At 45.9% G+C, this 24,131-nt stretch overlaps 1 protein-coding gene across 2 annotated transcripts; it reads right to left on the bottom strand.

Moving 5' to 3' along the window:
- Positions 1-585: 585 nt before the first annotated feature.
- eif2ak2 (eukaryotic translation initiation factor 2-alpha kinase 2) lies at positions 586-20,213 on the bottom strand. Of its 2 annotated transcripts, none has more exons than XM_056291764.1 (19): positions 19,986-20,213; positions 16,661-16,796; positions 16,414-16,568; positions 16,207-16,330; positions 12,884-12,957; positions 12,607-12,753; positions 12,306-12,438; positions 9,348-9,403; positions 9,168-9,252; positions 8,750-8,781; positions 8,618-8,651; positions 8,429-8,511; positions 7,729-7,848; positions 6,435-6,563; positions 6,141-6,339; positions 5,882-6,025; positions 5,613-5,714; positions 4,208-4,270; positions 586-4,080 (listed from the first exon to the last, which is right to left on the bottom strand). In XM_056291764.1, exons 1-19 carry the CDS (start codon positions 20,090-20,092, stop codon positions 3,946-3,948), a joined length of 2,058 nt encoding a protein of 685 aa, XP_056147739.1. In that variant the 5' UTR covers positions 20,093-20,213; the 3' UTR covers positions 586-3,945. The 2 variants fall into 2 exon arrangements, with proteins under 2 accessions (XP_056147739.1, XP_056147740.1); XM_056291765.1 differs by having other exon boundaries at positions 8,750-8,775.
- Between the last annotated feature and the right edge of the window lie 3,918 nt (positions 20,214-24,131).

Here is a 24,131-nt window from a genome sequence, read left to right as displayed (position 1 = left end):
GCCTATATCCATGGACACTGAACTATGACTTGGCTCCTTTGCTGCCGTCTGGCGACTGTAGAGCCAGCTCAGCGAGAGCTGTAGAAGCGGTTTTGTAAATGGAGTACCCGCAGTGTGTGACTGTACGCCCCCTGGCCAGGTAATTTTTTATTTTATTTTTTTTTTTTTTTGGACCCTGCATTTGCCGCTTGTTATTGTTGTCTGCCAGGGATGCTAATCATCCGGCATGTGCCAGAGGCATGATTAAATGTCAAACAGTTCCCTTGGTTTTGGCCCTCCGACTGTGAATAAACCTTTCACACGCTGAGGAGGCCCAGTGTCTCCAGCCACGTTCTGAGCGGCAGCATCTCCGGAGCCACAGCGCCCCCTGGCCACCGCACCTGGCAACACCACCCACCGCAGCGTGCCGAGACGGCATCAGCCTGAGATTTAGTACAGCGTGTGGAAATTAATTTACTTGGCACGGCGGTTTAATACAGTAAAGCAACTTTTTAAGTTACGATTCCTCCGTTGATCTTTACTGTGATCCCATTCTACAGTTACCCCATAATCAAGTCCCTTCACAAGAAAGAAAAAAAAAACTCGTTTGGTTTTAATATTTTTATTTTGCCCAGTTGTCTCCCTCATCCAGAAATGGACATTCATCAACAGCGTCAAACTGAGCGTGACATAATGAATGCAACAAAAAAGAGAAGAGCGCCCTCGTGTGGCAAAACATATTTGACCGTATACTGATGAAATACTGTTACCCTGTTGACACTTGGCCTAAATGGTGGAAAAACGATTATGAAAAATTGCAAAATGACTTCCTCGGCTTGAATACGGACGTTTCATTCGGTATCAGCGCACTGGGCAGCGAGCAGCACATTTAGTTAGGAGGCGTTTCAAGCTGATTTCAGGGTTGCTGTCATAGATTTAACACGTTTAAAAACATGCCATCTACGGTTGGGCACCTCTTTGCAGACTTGCTACTGTAACAACTTTTGTGAACCTCGACGGGAAGTACCACAGGATTCAAATGCCGTGTTCGATCCCCGAACTCACAATTTTGTATTATTGAGACTAAAGTTAGCCAAGCTCTTAGCACACTGATGGCAAAAAGACAAAAGCTGAGCATGCGACATTAATTTCATGACATTTAATCATCTGACCCACACGATTGTTCACTGTCTGTTGATGTTAAAACATAATCTTTCACATACGGTGAGCACCATAATTCACTGGACGGTAACACATCTGAGGTACAGACTGCCAGCTTTGATTTGAGGGTAATTTCATCCATATGGGATGAACCGTTTAGAAATTATAGAACATGTTGTACATAGCCCCCCCCCCTCAATTTTCGGGCATCAAACACTATATCTGGTTGCATATCCTTTGCATGCAATGACTGCTTGAAGTCTGCGATACATAGACATCACCCGAAGCTGGGTATCTTCCCTGGTGATGCCCTGCCAGGCCTGCACTGCAGCCATCTTAAGTTCCTGCTTGTTTTGGAGACACTTTACCTTCAGTCTCCTCTTCGGCATGTAAAATGCATGTTCAGTTGGATTCAAATCCGGTGACTTGACTCGGCCAGTCAAGGATTTTCCACTTTTTGGCCGTCAAAAACCCCTTGGTTGCTCTAGCAGTATGTCTCGGGTCATTGTCTTCCTGCACGATGAAGTGGCATCCGATGAGTTTGGAGGCATTTGGCTTTACCCGAGCAAATAAAATATTTCTGTAGAATTCATTCAGAATACATTGCTCTGTTTCCATCTGCAGTCCCATCATCGACGAAGACGAGTGAGCCTGTTCCACTGGCAGCCGTACAGGCCCGAGCCATAACACCCCCTGCACCATGTTTCACGGATGAAGTGGTAGGCTTTCGATCAGGGGTGGGCAACATGATCCAGAAAGGGCCGGTGTGGGTGCAGATCTTTGTTCCAACCAAGCAGTCACACACGAGTCTACAAATCAAGGTCCTTAGCAAAGACTATTGGTTGACTAATAGAATCAGGTGTGTAACTGCTTGGTTGGACCTGCACCCACACTGGCCCTTTCTGGATCATGTTGCCCATCCCTGCTTGGAACATGGACATTTTTTTTTCCTCCACACTATCCTCTCTCCATCGCTGTGGTACATGTTAATCTTTGTCTCATCTGCCCATTAGAATTTGTTCCAGAACTCCTGGGGCTCTTAGGTGCTTTTTAGCAAACTGTACTCTCGCCTTTCTGTTCTTCAGGCTTATCAGTGGTTTGAATCTTGTAGTGTGCCCTCTGTAGTCCTGCTGGTGTGGCCTTCTACATTATGGTAGACTTTGGCACATCTACACCTGCATCCAGGAGCATGTTGTTGATCTGCCGGGCTGTTGTCAGAGGGGTTTTCTTCACCAAAGAGTATTCTCCGGTCATCCACTACAGTGGTCTTCCTCGGTCTACCGGGTCTTTTGACATAACTTGGACATGCCCAGGGTTTTTGCAGTGTTCCTGATTGACTGATTTTCCTTTCCGAGCCTTATGACGGCCAGCTTGATTTGCATCGACCCACCCCAACAACAACATCCCAAGGCAATTGCAAGGACTAGAATCAAGACTAGACATCAACGGCTCTCTTCCGCATTCACGAACAACACAGATGAATACGCCTACCTAACGAAACACATCTATGATGCCAATTCAAATGGGGGGGGGGGCATGTACAAAAGGTACTGCCATTTCTAAATAGTTCATCTGATATGGATGAAAATGCCCTCAAATTAAAACTGGCAGTCTGCACTTCAACCTCAATGTATCATTTCAATCTCAAAGTGCTAGAGTACAGAACCAAAATAACAACACTGTCCGATGAGTTACGGTGCTCACCGTAGTGCACGCCCGACTACATGTTCAATTCATGATGAAGTTGGGCGATATGTCAAAATGTTCCTACCGGCCACCATAAGCCCAGTAATTGGCGATTGCCGATACCCCCCCCCCCAGTGTGCACGTCGGCCATTTTCAGCAAATGCGATCACGGAAGAGCTTGTTGTGAAAAAGGATATTTGGGATTATTATGGTTTTAAACCGGATGCAACTGCAACCCGGCAAGCTGAAGGACCTAAATGAAGTTGCCATCTTTGCAAACGAGTAGTGCCAGCAAAAGATTCTAACACTATCAGTTTCCACGAGCGTTAATGTGAAAATCTAACTTTACCGAAACATAGACAGCCTATAGGCTACCCTTCTTCAATTAAACAAAATAAACCACCTTGAGATCTTCGCTAAGCAATAAGCTTTAGAGACAGGCTGATGAGCTGTCTGACATGATTTGGAAGAAAAAAAAAGATGCCTCTGCCTGCAGCCTCCACATGAACAACCAGGTGGGGAAAACATAGCTATGCTATGAAATGATCAGGGTGCACAACTGCACATACAGTTTTCAGTCTAGTTCTCAAATATGATTCATGACTTGGCGTTGCTTTTCAGCACCAGTCAATCGAAAAGCAACCGCTGAAGACGGCTTAATTATAATTTAGTCACTGCTGTGCAACAACAACAACAACGTATGGCCCAACTCCACCTGCCAGTTCCTACTCACACACGCTTTGAATTGTGCTTTACGGGTTAATTATTTACCGACTTGAATTCTTGAGGGTAAGACCATTAAATTAGCAAAGTAAAAGGACAAAAATCACACAAAAAAAAAACAAACAAACAAAAAACAACTGCCAATTAGACACAGGCAATCGCCGATTACAGATGTATTCATCCAATTGCCCAAGCCTAATTCATAATGCTATTGTTGAAAAATGAAGACACCCCCCCTTTTTCATGACCCTCCGTGTGTTATTCATCAGAATATGAATTGATAACTGATCCAAAAACAGACATGTAAAAGTACGTGTGTCACAGGATATGACAGTATGTGAAGGTTAAAACGGCAATGACTCAGGTGCTGTAACCATTCTGAAACCCAGACCATACTCAGACAGTCCTGTTTATGTGATGCGATGGCTCTCTGTTGATTGCATCAGAGCACTTCTCCAAACTCGTCTTCACTTTTCTTGCTTCTGGTCGGTTTTCTGGCTTTTCACACAGCATGGACTTAATTAGTTTGTGCTGCAACAGAGTCACAACAAAACGGTAAGATAAGGGCTTCTCCAGACTAATATTTATAGTTTGATAACTTTATTTCTGTCTCTCCATATTGCAAATAGATTACACATGCAATAATGTGAAGAATTACCTCTTCTGGAAACTTCTGTGGGAATACTAGGGGTAAATTTTGACTTCTGATGCTGCTCCAGACCTGAGATTCATGCAGTGACAACAGGAAAATGTCACTGTTCTGACACAAACTATCAACTTGTGTTTGTATGAAACATGTTATAATAAACATGAACAGTTCAATCAAAGATAGCATTTAATTTTGGTGATGGACATTTTAATGAGAAAACTTGAGACCCACCGTTTATCAGATTTCAACACTACTGGTAAAATCTTGGTTTCTCATATGTATGTAATAGGAAGATATTCTCACGGTAAAATAACAAATTATACAAAATATACAAGAAATAAGAGGAACTGGTTGAGCCTGTTTGATCCACACTGCACACCCCTCTCGCTCCCGTGTGCCCCTGACTTACATGACATGAGATCCAGGCAGACTCAACCCTGTGCCCCCCCAACCCCCTTTGAAAATGACCAAATACATAAAAAAAGAAATTGCCCTGAATCTCTTATTTACATAAATATTGTGCTGCCAGAACAGTTTTGTTGTTGTAGGTCAAGCATTTACCCAGATAGCAAAACTGCTGTGGCCCAGACCCGTCCCACACCCAATATTCATCTTTCTTTCATCCGGCCCACATACCGCGTGGAATGATGGGACTTGGGCGGTCCGCTCCCGTTTGCCAGATCTGGGCCAGAACCGAGCCATAGCAATGCCGCATGTGCCACATATTTGCCAAAGGTGGCCCATATTTTTTTTGTGATACTTGGGCCATATTCACCATTTACCACACGGGCCACTTCAGGGTCCCATCCGGATTACATGTTGCCGAGAGCACCGCATCTTTGCCAAAAAAGGCCCACATTTGATTTGGCATATTTGAGCCATATTTGCTATTATACATGTACGCCACTTCAGGCTCACATCCATTTTGTCAGGGCCAGAAGAAGGCCACCAGTGCCGCATCACTGCCTGAAGTGGTCCACATCCGGATGCTATCTGGGCATAATGTTTGCTATTGGCCATTTGTCCACTGTCGTCTTGACAAGTAGAAAATGAAACTCGCAGTGATTAAATTTAGCAATCTATGGACCAAAACGATCATTTTCTTCAGCGAATCCATTAGTTACAACACTGTATTAGCCAGACAGTGTGTTGTCTATGGGTGAAGTATTCACAGACGTGTTGCTCATTGTCAATTTCCTGACTGCAGCACAGTCAGGCACCCGCCTTTCGCTCCATTAAGACTTGTCTGTGTGTGTGACTAAAGTGCCCCCTACTGATGCAATATTGGCCTTTTGCGCATGCGCGTTTCAACAATTGGGTGTCAAGTCAGTAAGTGACTTTCAGGTCTCATAGGACTGCTATGCAGTCTGGTAAAAAAAACAAAATGCCATTATCTCTTTGAATAGCTACTCACCGCTGCTCTTTCTGATTTGGAGTCGAGTTTCCAAAGGAGTTCGAAATATATCAACCCCAAAGCGAATATATCCACCTTTCTGTCATAGTTCTTCTGGCTTTTCTGTCAGTCAGGAGAAGAATTTCAAAAATAGAGATGATATACTTGAATGATCCCAACACACAGTACAGCAAACGCAACATATGAGTACTACTACATTATTACGGGAAAGAATTACAAAATACATTGAAATCTCCAATACATATGAATCTACATACAACCAGTCCTACCTGTTCAGGTGCCATGTAAGAGGGAGTTCCTGTGCGCTCTGTTCGCTCCATATGGATCTCATCATTGTCATCATCCTCGGCTGTAACCAGCCCAAAATCCCCGATCTTTACGTTGTTGTTTTTTCCAAACAGGATGTTGACCGGCTAACCATTGGAAATAAACAAACAAACGAGGAAACCAAACCAACAAAGGCAAATTAACATTAAGTTCTTTTGTGGCAAGACAGAAATTATGAGATGACATATATTCATGTCTTACTTTCAGATCTCTGTGGAAAAGTTTGTTGGAGTGAACATACGCTACTCCATCTACTATTTGTTGCATTATGGACAAACTTTCTTCTCTTCTCTGGATTTGCGCTGAATCATTCATATTGTCTATCCATATTCTAAGTGTTCCATTTTCACAGAACTCCATCTGGATGTAGAGGTACTTTCTGGGTGAATTGCTGCTAGACCTAGTAAAATTGAGCAGAAGAGAAATACTGAAAATGCCTCACGTTTAGTAAATCATTAATCGGCACACAAGGTCATTAAATGGGTGGACACTTACTGAGAAGAGCTAGAACTTTGGGTTGAAGAGTCACAGATGTAATTAGAATCCTCTTGCCAAGACGTGTAGTATCTAACAATATTACAATGCTGAAGGTCTGTCAGTGCTCCTATTTCCCGCAGAGCTTTTCTGATGAGAGAAGTTGATTGAGTTGGTTTGTATCACTGCTACGCTCTCCGGGGGCTTTACATTTTACAGTGAAAAACAGGTAGATGCAATGAACGACAACAGACGACATTAGCGCGGGAAAGGGGGCTGCGCTGGGGGGAGGGCTGCACCTCCCCCTAGTGGTGAGTGCATCCTCCCCCAATTGTGGCAGGTGGCTGTGTAACATCTTAGACCCAACAGCATGCATAACTTTTCCTATTGCAAAAAAAAAAAAGCAAAAATCAATCAATCAGTAAAACATAGCTTCATTTTAAACAGTGGGCTCGGGCTGCGTGCAATGTATGTTTTTAATAATAAAGTGAGTCAACACTCCATTCCCACTCTGCTGCACGGGCACATTACAGACAAAACAATGACGTTATACTGTAGCGACCGGGGGAGGCGGTCGCTCGCTCTGACTGTCGGCGGTTCGGCGCTGGGGGGAGCGCAATGGCTGATGGGACTGTTAATGTTAGGTTTAAAACTGTGTTTCAGCGATGTGGTGTTCGTGTTGTGGTTATTCTTGTGTTGTTGTTTTGGGAGTTCGACTCAGACGAAGTAAGAGACCTGTTGTCAGTTCTGGTCCGTTCTGGCCGGGGCGTGAATGAAAGAACACTTCCGGGGTCATGCGGGGTATGGGAGTTGCGATTAAAAAGAGATCTCTGCCTCTCGACTCATTCTTCCACGCCGGCTCGCCCCGATACTTTTCGCTTTAAGTGGCAGCTCCCCCCCCCCCTTACCTAACAGACGGCACCTTCCACCCATGGACCATTGATTCAAATGAGAAAAAACAGATAAGCATGCAATAGCTGCCGAGCTGTACAATGGAAAACCTAGTATTGTAGCAGGCTCTATGGAAATAATTCACCGTAATCGGTTCTGGTCGCTTTAAGAAAGTGTTTCCGGGCTGACAGGCTGAGCTACGATGATGATTGGTTGAGGCAGCGCCATGTTGCTCGGACTGTTGGTTTTGCATACGGAGAATAAGACACACGCGTTCGTGTAGTCAGTGAGAGAAATTGTCCGTCTCTGCTTTCCTGCAGCCCCTACAGTACCAGATGTACAAATGGACACTCGGGAACCGACCATGTTCTTTCCCAGGGGCAGAGTTAGATGTGCATGAAAAAACACCGTATACCAGACTTACGGTTTAGAGCGCACGATCTTCACAGCGAAATGTCGGCCGTCGAGATTTCGTGTTGCCTTTAGAACAGTACCAAAGCCTCCTTTGCCGACGGGCGCTATGGAATCAAATTCTGTTAAAAACCTAGGGGGGAATAATATTCAGTACAGAGTCAACATGTATGTGGAAATGCCTTTTTGATTTTTACACCAACTATTCATAGAATTTGGTGAACGCAAATAGCACAAGCAACAGATTCCCCCCCCCCCCCAATTGTATCCGGCCAATTACCCCACTCTTCCGAGCCGTCCCGGTCGCTGCTCCACCCCCTCTGCCGATCCGGGGAGGGCTGTAGACTACCACATGCCTCCTCCTATACTTGTGGAGTCGCCAGCCGCTTCTTTTCACCTGACGGTGAGGAGTTTCACCAGGGGGAAGTAGCGCATGGGAGGATCACGCTATCCCCCCCCCCCCCAGTTCCCCCTCCCCCCTGAGCAGGCACCCCAAACCAACCAGAGGAGGCGCTGGTGCAGCGACCAGGACACACCCACATCCGGGGCTTCCCAACCGCCCGACCAAGCCGGAGGTAACACGGGGGTTCGAACCGGCGATCCCCGTGTTGGTAGGCAACGGAATAGACCACCACACCACCCGGACGCCCCGAAAACAACTTTTTTTTCCCCGAATCATGCTAGTCATAACAGCATGTTTAAATCTGCCTCACCTTGAGGTTGTTGTCTCGGTAACATTCTCCTTACTGGGACAGTTTCCTTTCTCCCTTTCTTTCACATCAGGATTCACAGCATGCTTTGAGGATAATGAGGGAAGATGACACAGAGCTAAAGGTTAAAAAAACACATATTAAGTTAACCAACAGCACTCCCCAGGCTAATTATGCAATATGTTCATCTACCTTTTCAGCCGCCGAAGAGAACTTTGGGGCAAGTCTAAAAAGTGAGGGTCAAAAAAGAAATAAGAAATAATAATGACTACAACCAAGTCACACTTTAGGTCTATGCTAGGCCTACAAACAAGAACTGCGTACCTTCTTTTAGGCTTCACATCAGGACTCTGTCCCTTAGCCATGGGGGGGAAAAAAACAACCAAATTAACATTAGGCAACATGTTTTCACAATCATATCAAATTGCATGAAAGCTGGGTTAAAGCTACATGTAAAATTCACTTGTAAATACACTATGAGCCCGCTGGTCTGCTTTGCTAACATGTGGTGAGCACCGAGAAAAATCCTACCATTCACCAAGTATATTAGTACGTTAAAAATCACCAACATTTACTTTTGGAAAGCAGATAATGGCCTAATGCAGAGTTAGTGTTGTTATAACACCTGACTGGTAAAGATGTATATAGCGCAAATCCTACAACAGGTTAATATTGATCATAACCATGAGCAGACTTGGCAGTATAAAAATGTACTATGAAGAAACCGATAAGAAACCCTTACCCTCGCAGGGGGAGAGGAATCAGCGAAGATTATTGAGTTACTGTGAGATGTGGTGGATGGTGTACTGAAAGAACCTGTTGAACCCCTTGAAGAACACAAGAAGAAACATAGAATAGAGTATAGTAATATAAAAATCAAAGTCATTTATGCGAGCTACTCCAGTTTTCCTTGATGACTTACAATGTGCTGGATGTGGAGAGTCTGCTAGGTGAACCATCTTCAGACGAAGTTGACATCTGTAAGCCATAACAAAGTGCTTGGTGGTTATGATTGACGCCATGTTTCACAGAAACTGATGTACTTTTTTTTTTATTTCCCTCCCTCCTTTTTTTCTCCCCAATTGTATCCGGCCAATTACCCCACCCTTCAAGCCATCCAGCTTGCTGTTCCACCCACTCTGCCGATCCCATGCCTCCTCTGATACATGTGGAGTCGCCAGCCGCTTCTTTTCCCCCGACAGTGAGGAGTTTCGCCAGGGGGACGTAGCACGTGGGAGGATCAATGCTATTGCCCCCACCCCCAAACAGGCACCCCTACCGACCAGAGGAGGCGCTAGTGCAGCGACCAGGACACATACCCACATCCGGCTTCCCACCCGCAGACACGGCCAGTTGTGTCTGCAGGGACGGCTGACCAAGCCGGAGGTAACACGGGGATTCAAACCGGCGATCCCTGTGTTGTTAGGCAACGGAATAGATTGCCACGCCACCCAGATGCCCACTAAACTGATGTATCTTGATCTGGGATGTTACACATGCTCAGTAATGGAATGGAGTGCTGCTTTGCCAGAACATTTGTATTTTCCAGCATTGGAACCCTGCAGTGGGTTTCAGGGGCATTCAATGTGCCACTTGAATTTCATGGCCATGAGATCTGGCACGACTGGCATTCAGCATTTTCAGGATATGACAGATAAGTGCAGATGGGCGCTTGTCTGCATTTATCCGCCACTTGAAAATTTAGATGCCAGACACGGGCCAAAACAATAAAACCTGGGTATTTTTTGTTTCATTTGTAAATGTGTTAATCTAGACTGGTCCCAGTACATTAGCAACATGTGAGATTCACAAACCACTTAAATGCAATACCTCCGTTAATGTCCACGCTGGTCCTGTTCCAGGCAACAAATTCAAAAGCATAAGGTTGATGCCATGAGAACATAATGGATATCAGCTACTTAAAATAAAAGAGAAGGTATTAGCAATACCCTATTTGTAATTACTTATTACTAATAATACTGTTAGGAAGATGGCGGTGCAAATTCATGTTTGCGGTGGCCTCATCCAGCACCGGTGTGGGAAGATGGCGGCGCGAACTTGCGTTTGCGGTGGCCTCGCCGAGTACCTTCCATGCGGTGTCTTTGTCCACATCTGCGTCAGGGTTTGTTTTGTCTTCATTTGATGGCTGGGAGGGCTGGCGCTGGATCAGCTGGGAGACCTTGGTCTGCTGTGTCCTGTGGGCCCAGGGACCACGGCTCTGACCGGAGCTGCGCCCAAGGAGGTAACACCAGGAGTGGTCTGACGGGACACGGAAGCGGGGCAGGTTAAGCTAACCGCTAGCCCATGCAGACCGGCAGTTCCGATAACACCGAGGGCGGTCTGGCGGCGCCCTCGCCTAGCATTGACTGTGTTTTTGGTGTCATCGTGTGGAGTGCGGGGGGGTGTGTCGAAGGTGTCTGGCTGGGAGAGCTGGCGTTGGATCGACTGGGGGGAACCTGGTGTGCTGCATCCGGTGGGCCCAGGGACCACGGCCCTGCTGGAGCTGCACCCGAGGAGGAAACACTGAGGGTGGTCTGACAGGATGCAGAAGCGGGCAGGCTGAGCTAAAAGCATCTTTTATGAAACATAAGCATCCAGACTCTTTGGGTCAGATATTTTAATTCACCCAGATTGTCTTGTTAGGACAGCAACTTTCTCTTTGTCGTCTTTATCTTATCCTACTTTTTTTTTACTCTAAAAAGGAACGAAACAATAAAATGTTTTGATGTTGATGGTTTGAACGCATGTATATTGCTGTATTTAAGTGCTCAAGTACAAAAAAAAAAAATCATGAATCAGGAACACTTTGTCATTTCACTTCATGCACTTGCGCACATGAAATGAAATGAAATGCCCTTTCTCCCAGCCCACAGCAGTACAACACAAAGACAAAAACATCCAAAAACTGCAAGTACACATACCCAAACTAACACATATATACAAACTAAACAAAAAAAATCACTGTCCAAGGAAATGAACGCCAGGCAGGATGACTGTCTGAACTGCCGGTCTGCATTGGCTAGCAGTTAGCTTAGCCTGCACCGCTTCCAAGTCCTGTCAGATCGCCCTCGGCCTTTCCCCCCTCCGGTGCAGCTCCATGCAGGGGCTGTGGTCCCCGGGCCCACCGGATGAAGCAGACCAAGCTCTCCCAGCCGATCCAGTGCCAGCTCACCCAGCCAGACACCCTCGACACACCTCGACACACCTCGACACACCTCCCCACGACGACATCAAAAACACCACAGTCAACACCAGGTGAGGGCGCCGCCAGACCGCCCTCACCCGGAACTGCCGGTTATTGGAACTGCCGGTCTGCATGGGCTAGCAGTTAGCTTAGCCTGACTCGCTCTCCCAGCCAATCCAGCGCCAGCTCTCCCAGCCATCAAATGAAGACAAAAATTAGACGCAAACATGGACAAAGACACTGCATGGACGGTACTGGGTGAGGCCGCTGCAAACGCGAATTCGCGCAGCCATCTTCCCACACCGGAAGCGGAAATAAACAAAATAAATAGACTAAAGGTGTAAAAAGATGGAAAAGGTCTTTGTGCCTATACTATAGCACAAAGATTGAACAGAAGTCTGCACTTTGCTATGGTGACAGGTATGGGCGCAAGTCCATGAATACCGGGATGGCATCCAGCACTTTACCAGTGCCCCCGTCCACAGGGTTAGCGGTTGTGTCAGGAAGGGCATCCGACGTAAAATTTTGCCAAATCATTACGCGGATTGACAAGACCATACCGGATGGGTCGAGGCCTGGGTTAACAATGACCGCCATTGGGGCTGTACCCTCAAACGGTACCGATGGAAACCATGAAATCTGTGGTGGCGACCCCCGAGAAACAGGGAATAAGCTGAAGGAAGAAGAAGTCTGTACCTTGCTGCTACTGTTTGACTGCTCTTGAATGGCAGACACGGCCAGCTGAGCTGCATTTTGCCTGGCTTCCTTTGCACTCTTTCCTACACCTTCTGGGTACTCCGTCTTGCCAATAACGACTTTGTAGATGAATCTGTGTGCACACGAAAGCACAGAGGAGAAAAGCTTAAAATCAGAGTGTTTATATGAATATTTAATGAATTCACATCAAGACCGTGTGCTTACTATATCATATAAGCCTAAAGGTAGGGTGTGGTGTCCATGTGTATGTAGGGTGCATTCAGGTTCAAGTGTTACTTACTCAGGGTTGTGAGGAGGACCACACCGATTCACAAATTTGAAATCTGGTATGCAATTTAATTTCTGACAGTGGTTGTTGATGATGCCAATGTAATTTATCTCGGAGTGAGTTTGTTCTGAGTCCACGCTCATGTTTTTTGTCCTCTCTCTGAGATTATAAGGACAAACAGTATTTCAGATGAGAGGATGCAGGTACAAAAAACTAGGACCAATAACTTGATGAAATTTTTGCCATTCCAAAAAAAAAAAAAAAGTGCATCAAAGGTGTTTCTACTCACGTGTTTTCCGAAGTACTTTGATTCAGGTTCTCCTTTTCGTCACTCGACTGATAACTGTCATACTCCTCCATAGTCTTGAAAAAAATAAAGCGACACACTCCTGAGCATGAACCTTTGAGTTTGTGAGAGCGTCATACTGAGACGTCTTGATGCATGCTCAATAATCGAGCTTAGAAGATCAAAGGAGGTTGAATCAGTTCATCTGGATACGTTTCATCACTCAACTAAAAGTGACCTCTTCAGTCGTCACGTTGTATCCAGATGAACTGATTCAATCACTCAGTTGAGTGATGAAACGTATCTGTCAATAAACGTTGTATCCAGATGAACTGATTCAACCTTCTTTGGTCATACTGAAGCCTTCGTGAAAACAAGAGCATCATTTAGGTTTAACCCATTGTGACCGGCTCCAGAATTGCTTCTATTTTCACAATTCTATAACAAGCCCTATGATCTTGGCAAGAGATAATATTGTTAATTCTTTCATGGCTATTTCACAAAACATGATCAATAGTAGTTTCAAAACTGCAGGTCTTTTTCTTCTGGACCCCCCCCCCTTTTTTCCTCTCCCCAACTGCACTTGGCCAATTACCCGACTCTTCCGAGCCATCTCGGTCGCTGCTCCGCCCACTCTGCCGATCCGGGGAGGGCTACAGACTACCACATGCCTCCTCCGGTACATGTGGAGTCGCCAGCCGCTTCTTTCAACCTGACAGTGAGGATTTTCGCCAGGGGCACGTAGCGCGTGGGAGGATCACGCTATTCCCCCTAGTTCCCCCTCCCCTCATGAACAGGCACCCCGAACGACCAGAGGAGGCGCTAGTGCAGCGATCAAGACACATACCCACATCCGGCTTCCCACCCGCAGACACGGCCAACTGTGTCTGTAGGGGACGCCCGACCAAGCCGGAGATAACACAGGGATTCGAACCGAATACCCGAATACCCTGTCTTTTTCTTTTATGATATACTTTCCTTGACACAGCAAACTACTATTTGTACCAATGCCATGATGCTAAATGGTTGCTGTATCAAGTCTCCCCCTTGTTGCCCTCTGGACCAGTTTCCAAAGCTGTGACCGTACAAGCCACTTTTTAGATTAACCATCCCTTTTTTGAAACAGCTCTCAATGGGCCTGATTTAACAAGCAGAACACAAACGTTTTGTTTTGTCTTTTATCACAAACCATTTGCACATGCATTGACACAAGAGAAGCAGTATTTAATGTATAGAAACATCTGTATCTGATGGTGATATCTAGTTGATCTTTTGGCTTTAAATGGAAGCGATTGATTAGGGGCTGTCATAAATCAGGGTAATTCACATTAGTATTATGATGTATTTGATGGTTTGGAGACAAAGCAAGAGAGGCAAGATTGAGATGGCTTGGACATGTGTGAAGGAGAGATGCTGGGTATATTGGGAGAAGGATGCTGAATATGGAGCTGCCAGGGAAGAGGAGAAGAGGAAGGCCAAAGAGGAGGTTTATGGATGTGGTGAGGGAGGACATGCAGGTGGTTGATGTGACAGAGGAAGACGCAGAAGACAGGAAGAGATGGAAACGGATGATACGTTGTGGCGACCGCTAACGGGAACAGCCAAAAGTAGTAGTAGTAGTAGTAGTATTAGTAGTAGTAGTAGATTATTATGTACTTGACTAAACAAAAATTATGCACAGCCCAACAAGTTGAAGTGAAGTTTGATAGTGGGCTGGCATTTGGCAAAGGTGCCTTTTTTGGGGGGGGGGGGGTTCCGCTATTTTTCTCCCCAATTGTACTTGGCCAATTACCTCACTCTTCCAAGCCGTCCCGGTCGCTGCTCCACCCCCTCTGCCGATCCAGGGAGGGCTGCAGACTACCACATGCCTCCTCCAATACGTGTGGAGTCGCCGGCCGCTTCTTTTCACCTGACAGTGAGGAGTTTCACCAGGGGGATGTAGCACGTGGGAGGATCATGCTATTCCCCCCAGTCCCCCCCCCGAACAGGTGCCCTGACCAACCAGAGGAGGCGCTAGTGCAGCGACCAGGATACATACCCACATCCGGCTTCCCACCTGCAGACACAGCCAATTGTGTCTGTAGGGGCGCCCGACTGAGCCGGGGGTAACATGGGGATTCGAACCCACGGTCCCTGTGTTGGTAGGCAATGGAATAGACCGCTACACTACCCAGACACCCTTTTTTGCCCATATTTGCAATGGAAGACGAAGTGCGTGAAGAGAAAGTTGATGGCGCACTTAACATTATGACAGACGGGCCTGATTTTTAATGCAACGGGCAAATAATGGCTTATCATTTATGAGCAGTTAGTATTTAGCAGCATGTATTCAGAATCAGAAACTTTATTGGTGAAGTGTGCTTATGCATATCAGGAATTTGACTCCGGTTTACAGCAAATACATTTTTTTCTCCCAAACATTTTGTAAATCCAGTGAGAGAAATTTGATAAATGAGGCCCAATTATGGAAATGCCACAACCAATCCACCAAAAAAGATAAATGCCTCGATATATGCTATGTGCATATGAATATTTTGGCTTTCCTAAAGCATAATGATATACCGGCAGGGCATACCGAACAGAACCGACCCACCCCCCCCTTCCTCCCCAGTTGCATCCCGCAAATTACCCCACTCTTCCGAGCCATCCCGGTCGCTGCCTGACCCCCTCTGCCAATCTGGGGAGGGTTACAGACTACCACATGCTTCCTCCGATACATGTGGAGTCGCCAGCCGCTTCTTTTCACTTGACAGTGAGGAATTTTGCCAGGGGGACGTAGCGCGTGGGAGGATCACGCTATTCCCCCCAGTCCCCCCCCCCCAAAACAGGCGCTTGACCAACCAGAGGAGGCGCTAGTGCAGTGACCAGGACACATACCCACATCCAGCTTCCCACCCGCAGACACAGCCAATTGTGTCTGTAGGGACGCCCAACCAAGCTGGAGGTAACAAGGAGGATTCGAACCGGTGACCCTCGTGTTGGTAGGCAACAGAATAGACCGCTATGCTACCCGGATGCCCACAGAAGTGATTTAAACAAAGTAAATCACTCACATTCTGCCCCAATCATCAGATATCTGCATTCAAATATCACAGCAGCCATGCTAGGTGAATTGTTGTTTGACACCACACTTGGCTCACATTCACAGTTTTCAGTAAACTATCCAGCAAACAATACCTACTGACGGCATTCGAAAATAGCCCGTTTCTAAATGCGCTGTGCATTCATTAGCTTTTAATTTGAATTGGTTGCCCTGGCTCGTTTTGATGTTTTATCATTAACTTGTGACACTGGTCCTGCTAATGAGACAGTGCACCAACACTTACCCCGGTAGTTTGACCGCCACATAGCTCATCAAACACTATTTTGGCTGCCTCTTCTTTGGCTTCTTTCTTTGTTTTCCCGTAGGCTACTGGGTATTCCTTACCACCAACCACAAACATACAGCACCTGAAATCACAAAAAGCTTATTTAGTGCCCTGATCTGTCGTAAGTAAACAACTTAAGACAAAATGAGCAGCACGGAAACTCACGGGGTCACATTATTTACTCCCACTTTAGTTGACTCCTTAGCTTTTAAAGCGACCCTCTTCTTCTGACTGTACTCGTTGAGCCAGCATATGTAGTTGGGTTGAGAGATACTTTTCTCAATAACCGGTGGGGGATGATTATCAACTGTTGGTTGGGACTGTATGAGAAAATAACATGTCAATGAGACACGGAGCAAACTTATTTGTGGATACAGCGAGTCAAATACATGTTCAACGAGATTCAACTTACAGAGTCAGGTGGATCAGTCCCCTCCATCATCAGTTCATTTAGGGCATGTTTGGCAGCTTCCTGTTTGGCCTCTTTTTTACTCTTCCCCACACCCTCAGGGTAAGTTTGACCATTTACCACTGCTCTTTGGGTGAATCTGTAAGATTTTTTTTTTTTAATCCTTATATAATCAGGCACATTGACTCTCAGGTGGCATCACATTACAGACATACATATATTTAAATAAGAGATCTGCCCAGTTTTTACTCTATTATTGGCAAAATACATTTTGTAACACCTGACAGAGGATAAGTGCCTTGCTCATGGTTGCCTTGATGGTTGTTTAAATGGGTATGAAATACAGATCTTCCAGCTGGGCTGGAGATTTGATCGATATGTTTGCATTTGTCACCAACGGTTTATATGTCCTGTAAAGAAAAGCCTAGTACTACAGGCATCCGTCCACCTTCCAAAAGAAAGTTACTTTAAAAAAGGACTACTACTACTACTACTACTTTTGGTTGCTCCTATTAGGGGTCACCACAGTGGATTGTCCGTTTCCACCTCTTCCTATCCTCTGCATCTTCCTCTGTCACACCAGCCACCTGCATGTCCTCCCTCACCACATCCATAAACCTCCTCTTTGGCCTTCCTCTTCTCCTCTTCCCTGGCAGCTCCATCTTCAGCATCCTTCTCCCAAAATACCCAGCATCTCTCCTCCACACACGCCCAAACCATCTCAATCTTGCCTCTCTTGCTTTGTCTCCAAACTGTCCAACCTGAGCGGTCCCTCTAATATACTCATTCCTAATCCTGTCCTTCTTCATCACTCCTAATAAAAATCTTAGCATCTTCAACTCTGCCACCTCCAGCTCCGCCTCCTGTCTTTTCATCAGTGCCACCATCTCCAAACCATACAATGCAGCTGGTCTCACTACCATCTTGTAAACCTTCTCTTTAACTCTTGCTGGTACCCTTCTGTCACATATCACTCCTGACACTCTTCTCCATCCTGCCTGCACTCCCTTCTTCACCTCTCTCCTCCACTCCCTGTTACTTTGAACAGATTACCCCAAGTATTTAAACTCATACGCCTTCATCACCTCTACTCTTTGCATCCTCACCATTCCGCTGTCCTCCCTCTCGTTCACGCATGTGTATTCCATCTTGCTCCTACTGACTTTCATTCCTCTTCTCTCCAGTGCATATCTCTGCCTCTCCAGGTTCTCCTCAGCCTGCTGCCTACTCTCACTACAGATCACAGTGTCATCCGCAAACATCATAGTTCATGGAGACTCCTGCCTGATCTCGTCCGTCAACCTGTCCATCACCACTGCAAACAAGAAAGGGCTCCGAGCCAATCCTTGATGGAATCTCACCTCCACCTTGAACCCATCTGTCATTCCTACCACACACCTCACCACTGTTACACTTTCCTTGTACATATCCTTCACCACTCCTACATACTTCTTTGCCACTCCCGACTTACTCATACAATACAACAACTTCTCTCTCGGAACCCCGTCATATGTTTTCTCTGAATCATCAGAGACAGAATCTAACTCCATCTGACCTTCTCTATACTTCTCCATCAATGTTCTCAAAACAAACATCGCATCTGTACTTTAAAAAAGGGACTATTTTCCCATATTTCTTAGATACTAAACGGTATCACATAGCTCAGTGGTTTTCAATCCCGTCCTTGAGTAGACCGTTGCTGCTAGTTTTCTATTCTGCCAGATAAATATCTAGTAAAATGCACCAACCTCACCAAGACGCATTCCTTGTGTGTGAAAATGTGCTTTGACAAATAAAGAATTCTGATTCTGAGATGTGTCACTGTTGTGCAAGGTCTAGAATCCCATTAACATTGGCTAAATGACTGGAAAACCTGAGACGACAGGTTTATTTACTTGTGAGCTGGCAGAACAGAAAACCAGAAGCACTGGCACTGGGCATCGTGTGCTGAAATCCTTTAACGCACAGCTTGTTGTGGATTATCCTTTGCATATATACAATTGTGTAATACATTTTAGTATAAAATAGATTATACAATGATAATATATAATCACTGAATAGTGTTAAATAACAAACATATATTATCATTGAATAGTAGCATCAAACCTAGCTTCGCGACGGTTCTGACTAGGAACAAGTCTAAAGACAGGATGTTGTGTTGCTGTAAAGCCCCTTGAGGCAAATTTGTAATTTGTGATGTTGGGCAACACAAACAAAATCGACTTGACTTGAATGTGACAAGAATCCCTGTTGGCTACAGCAGCACTACTACTTGCTGGTACATGCCAGCGTTGTTTCTGCGCTGGATTCCCTATTCGTCTGCCAGTTCACCTGGGGTTAACATTAGACAGACTAAATAAGGGATAGGGTTAGGGTGGGGGTGAGGATTGAAAATGACATGGTCGGAAATGGTTAAAGCGGCGACATCCGGGTGAAATGGCGTACAGGAGGAATAAATCAATACTCGTGTAACCGGTTATTTTCTTGCCCGGTGCGGGATTCGATACGGGGTGTACTACACCACAAGGCGACATCACTAACCGCTCGAGTAAAGGGTCAGACCCGTTAGCGGTCTTATTAGTAGTGTACAGTCGTCACCATCTCCCGGAAGCGCGCCTTATTCCCGCGCCCCGAAGAGATTTCTGAGGATCTGCACACTTCCTGATCCCGCCGCTGCCACCAATGTAACCGGTTATTTTCTGGCCCGGTGCGGGATTCGATACAGGGTGTGCTGCGCCACAAGGCGGCATCACTAACCGCTCGGCTAAAGGGTCAGACCCGTTAGCTAGGGGGCTAACGTGTCTTATTAGTAGTTTACACTCGTATACTCGTTTTCGATCGGGTATTGCCGCCTTTGAGGGCACACGCGTGGTCCCAAAGACATCTGCAGCCCCGTCGGTGGGTTAAAATGTTTCAATCACATTTTGACGGCCCGTGTTGTTGATTTTAAGTTCGACGGCGGTTCGGTCTACGGTTAGCACCACAGTTACCGTAACGTGGGTAAAGTACAGTGCGACGTTGCCGTAAAGTGTGACGAAGAAGCCACGGACCCGGCTGTCGTCAAACTCGACTCGAAATCAACGCCAGATGTGCAATACCCGATTGATTTATACCCCATGTTCAATCGATTTACACCACTGATTTATCCCTCACGTCCGCCTTCGGTAATTCCTCAAAGTTAACATTTTAGGAAAAGATGGGCGCACAAATCGGGGGCTGTATTTCGCCAAGACCACCCCCCCTCCCCTTGACTATGCGTATTAAAGCGGACCCCAACAGCTTAATAACGCCCAAGACAGCTCGGCTCAGAAGGGTTCACCACACTCACGTCCTGCTGTGATCGGGACCAGCACAGCCCACGTCGTCGTACGTGACAGTCAGACGACTTTTCTGCGCGTACTCGTTCAGTTTAGCCACGAACTGTCCCGACGCCATGGTCCAATGGACATAGTTTGAACGTCGCTGCGGGCGAGATCTGGCGACAGCGATGTCTCCGCTTTGCAGCACAGCTCGACGTCGGTCGCTGGTCGCCCCACGTCTCGCAGCTTACTTTCGATTCGGCGCGGAGGGGATCACTAAGTTTCGGTTTCCTCACGAACGTGTCATCGTCACCCGACACGTAGTCCAAGTCCAAGTCCCGGCTCCGGCCGGCTCCTCTTTGTTCTGTTGGTACCCTTACACCTTATTGAAATAATGCTTCATTCCCCCTGAAAGGTGATGAAATCAAAAGCTGTTTTTTATCATGTGCAGCTGCATGCCTTTGGTATCTACTACTACTACTTTCGGCTGCTCCCGTTAGGGGGCGCCACAGCGGATCGTCCGTTTCCATTTCTCCTCTGCGTCTTCCTCTGTCACACTAGCCACCTGCATGTCCTCCCTCACCACATCTATAAACCTCCTCTTTGGCCTTCCTCTTCTCCTCTTCCCTGGCAGCTCCATATTCAGCATCCTTCTCCCAATATACCCAGCATCTCTCCTCCACACATGTCCAAGCCATCTCAATCTTGCCTCTCTTGCTTTGTCTCCAAACCGTCCAACCTGAGCTGTCCCTCTAATATACTCGTTCCTAATCCTGTCCTTCTTCGTTACTCCCAGTGAAAATCTTAGCATCTTCAACTCTGCCACCTCCGCCTCCTGTCTTTTCGTCAGTGCCACTGTCTCCAAACCATATAACATAGCTGGTCTCACAACCATCTTGTAAACCTTCCCTTTAACTCTTGCTGGTACCCTTCTGTCGCAAATCACTCCTGACACTCTTCTCCACCCACTCCACCCTGCCTGCACTCTCTTTTTCACCTCTCTACTGCACTCCCCGTTACTTTGGACGGTTGACCCCAAGTATTTAAACTCAAATGCCTTTGTCACCTCCGCTCCTTGCATCCTGACCATTCCACTGTCCTCCCTCTCATTCACGCATATGTATTCCTTCTTGCTCCTACTGACTTTCATTCCTCTTCTCTCCAGTGCATACCTCCACCTCTCCAGGCTCTCCTCAACCTGCACCCTACTCTCGCTACAGATCACAATGTCATCCGCGAACATCATCGTCCATGGAGACTCCTGCCTGATCTTGTCCGTCAACCTGTCCATCACCATTGCAAACAAGAAAGGGCTCAGAGCCGATCCTTGATGCATGCCTTTGGTATGTCACAGAATAAAGCAGAGAAGCTGCGAAAAGAGATGAATTACTGCTTATTCTACAAAGGTATTCCACGATGGCTCGGACACATTTGTTGGTACCCATTAGAAAGGATAAAGACACGTTATTCGGCATTGTTTAAATACACATACCACGAAATTCCTCTCTGCATTTAACCCGTCCTACTGTATAGGAGCAGCGGGCAGCTGCAGCAGCCGGGGACCAGCTCCAGTTCTTCTTTCCGTTGCCTTGCTCAGGGGCACAGGCAGGAGTATTAACCCTAACATGCGTGTCTTTTTGATGGTGGGAGGAAACCGGAGCACCCGGAGGACACCCACGCAGACACGGGGAGAACACGCAAACTCCACACGGATAGGACCTGGGACGGCCTGGGGTTCAAACCCAGGACCTTCTTGCTGTGAGGCACCACAACAGTGCGAACCACTGGGCCATTATAGTGATATTTCAAAATAATTAGTTTCTTTAGTATCACACGTCTCCAACCTTGCAGAAAAGTAGTCACTGTGGTGTTTGGTGTCATTGCTTGGCACCACACTGAACATGGACCAGAGAAAAAGCAAAGGAGAGAGTTGTCTGAGGAGATCAGGAAGAAAAAAAAATAGACAAGCACGGTAAAGACAAAGGCTACAAGACCATCTCCAAGCAGTTTGATGTTCCTGTGACAACAGTTGCAAATATCAAGACGTTTACGGTCCATGGACTTGTAGCCAACCTCCCTGGGCATGGCCGCAAGAGGAAAATCGGCCCCAGATTGAACAGGAGAGTGTGAATGGCAGAAAAAGAACCAAGGATAACTGCCAGAGAGATACAAGTTGAACTTCAAGGTGACGCTACGTCAGTTTCTGATCGCACCATCCGTCACTTTTTGAGCGGAAGAAGACCCAAGAGTACTCCACTTTTGAAAGAAACACATAAAAAAGTCAGACAGGAATTTGCTATAATGCATATTAACAAGCCAAAATTCTTGTGGGAGAATGTCCTTTGGAGAGATGAGTCAAAACTGGAGCTTTTTGGCAAGTGATATCAGCTCCATGTTCACAGACGATCAAATTAAGCTTTCAAAGAAAAGAACACCATACCTACAGTGAAACACGGGGGAGGCTTGGTTATGTTTTGGGGCTGCACCTGGCACAGGGTGCCTTGAATCTGTGCAGGGCACAATGAAATATCAAGACTATCAAGGCATTATGGAATGAAATGTACTGCCTGGGGTCAGAAAGCTCAGTCTCGGGGTGCCCCAGTGGCTCACCTGGTAGAGCGTGTATCATATAAGGCTGAGTCCTTACTGCAGCGGCCTGGGTTCAAATCTGGCCCGGGCCCTTTGCTGCATGTCATCCCCTCTCTCTGCCCTGCCTTCATGTCTCTCTCTCGACTATCGCTGTCAAATAAAGCTGGAAAATGCAAAAAAAAATAAAAATAATAATAATAAAAAAAAGAAGGCCCGGTCTCAGTCTCAGGTCGTGGGTCCTCCAACAGGATAATGACCCAAAACACACCGCTAAAAGCACCCAAGAATGGAAAAGAACAAAACATTGGACTGTTCTAAATTGGCCCTCCGAGTCCTGATCTGAATCATATCGAACATTTATGGAAAGAGCTGAAACCTGCAGTCTGGAGAAAGCACCTATCAAACCCGAGACCACCGGAGCAGTTCGCTCAGGAAGAGTGGGCCAAAATACCTGTTAACAGGAGCAATAGTCTCATCCAGAGCTCCAGAAAACGTTCGATTGCAGTGACTGCCTCTATAGGTTGTGCAGCAAAATATGAGGTTAAGGGTCCCATCGTTTTAGTCCATGCCATTTTCATTTGTTTTATTAGTTACAATATTATGTTGAATTAAAAAAACTAAAAGTAAAGTTTGATTTCTATGAAATATTGATTAAACAATGGTGGATGCCAATTACTTTTGTCTGTTTCATGTTATTTCAGAGAAAATTGTACATTCTTCATTTTTTGCAGAGGGGCACCAACACATTTTATATACACACACACACACACACACACACACACACACACACACACTCACACCTTATCTCACCATCTCCAGTGATACTGCCATGTGTTGGAGAAGGCTGTGTGTGACTGCAGGTTTTCATTCAAGTCCAACACTACAGATGATGTCACGGATGTAGGCTACACACCTTCAACCAGACAGAAGGCTGACCAGTGGAATCGGCTGGTATAGCATGAAAACTTGCATACACACGGGCTTCTACGGCACAAGAGAGCAGCAGTGTCCTACAACGTAGCAAGTGGTGAAAATCTTTATAACTCTACACAGAATCATCAAACATCATTGCCTTGACTTTTTTTTTTTTTCCCCAGCCAAGATCTCAGATAATGGTCTTTGATCAAATACACGCGTTTGAGACCCCTTAGAAGTTTTGGTAGCTGTGGTATAAGCAATCAGTTTTATAAGATGATTTAACCGCCGACCCGTTCAACCACGTTTCATGAATTTTGATTTATTGAAACAAACAGATTACGCAAGGTATCAATGGATAGAAAAGACATGTATGCAACATGTTTCAATCAATCTCTAAACAAAAACATTTCACTCAAACAGAAGCTCAGAATATTGTCAACATTATAAATATAAGGTTAAAAAAACCTAGAAAACACTTTGTTGCTGAGACATTAGATGGCATATTCAAATGGGGAGACCAACAGAAGTTGTTCTAAATTGACTCAACATGACACTGATTATTATTTGATTATTTGTGAATCTTGGTTATTTTAAACGAGACGTCTCATGGTGTGAGATACATCTTTTACACTTAGCCCCTTGACATTTGCTATTATATGACCTACAGC

The sequence above is a fragment of the Lampris incognitus genome, chromosome 13, assembly GCF_029633865.1.
Source record: "Lampris incognitus isolate fLamInc1 chromosome 13, fLamInc1.hap2, whole genome shotgun sequence".
In the NCBI taxonomy this organism is placed as follows: Eukaryota; Metazoa; Chordata; class Actinopteri; order Lampriformes; family Lampridae; genus Lampris; species Lampris incognitus.
The sequence above is the reverse complement of the archived record's forward strand: the minus strand, read 5'-3'. Positions and strand labels throughout refer to the sequence as shown.

Coding starts and splice junctions, on each gene's coding strand:
- eif2ak2 (XM_056291764.1), bottom strand. CDS start 20,092: ATGGCGTCGGGACAGTTCGTGGCTAAACTGAACGAGTACGCGCAGAAA. Junction 6,026..6,140: donor TTTTCCACAGAGATCTGAAA/GTAAGACATGAA, acceptor TCCAATGGTTAG/CCGGTCAACATCCTGTTTGG. Junction 5,715..5,881: donor CTTACATGGCACCTGAACAG/GTAGGACTGGTT, acceptor CCTGACTGACAG/AAAAGCCAGAAGAACTATGA.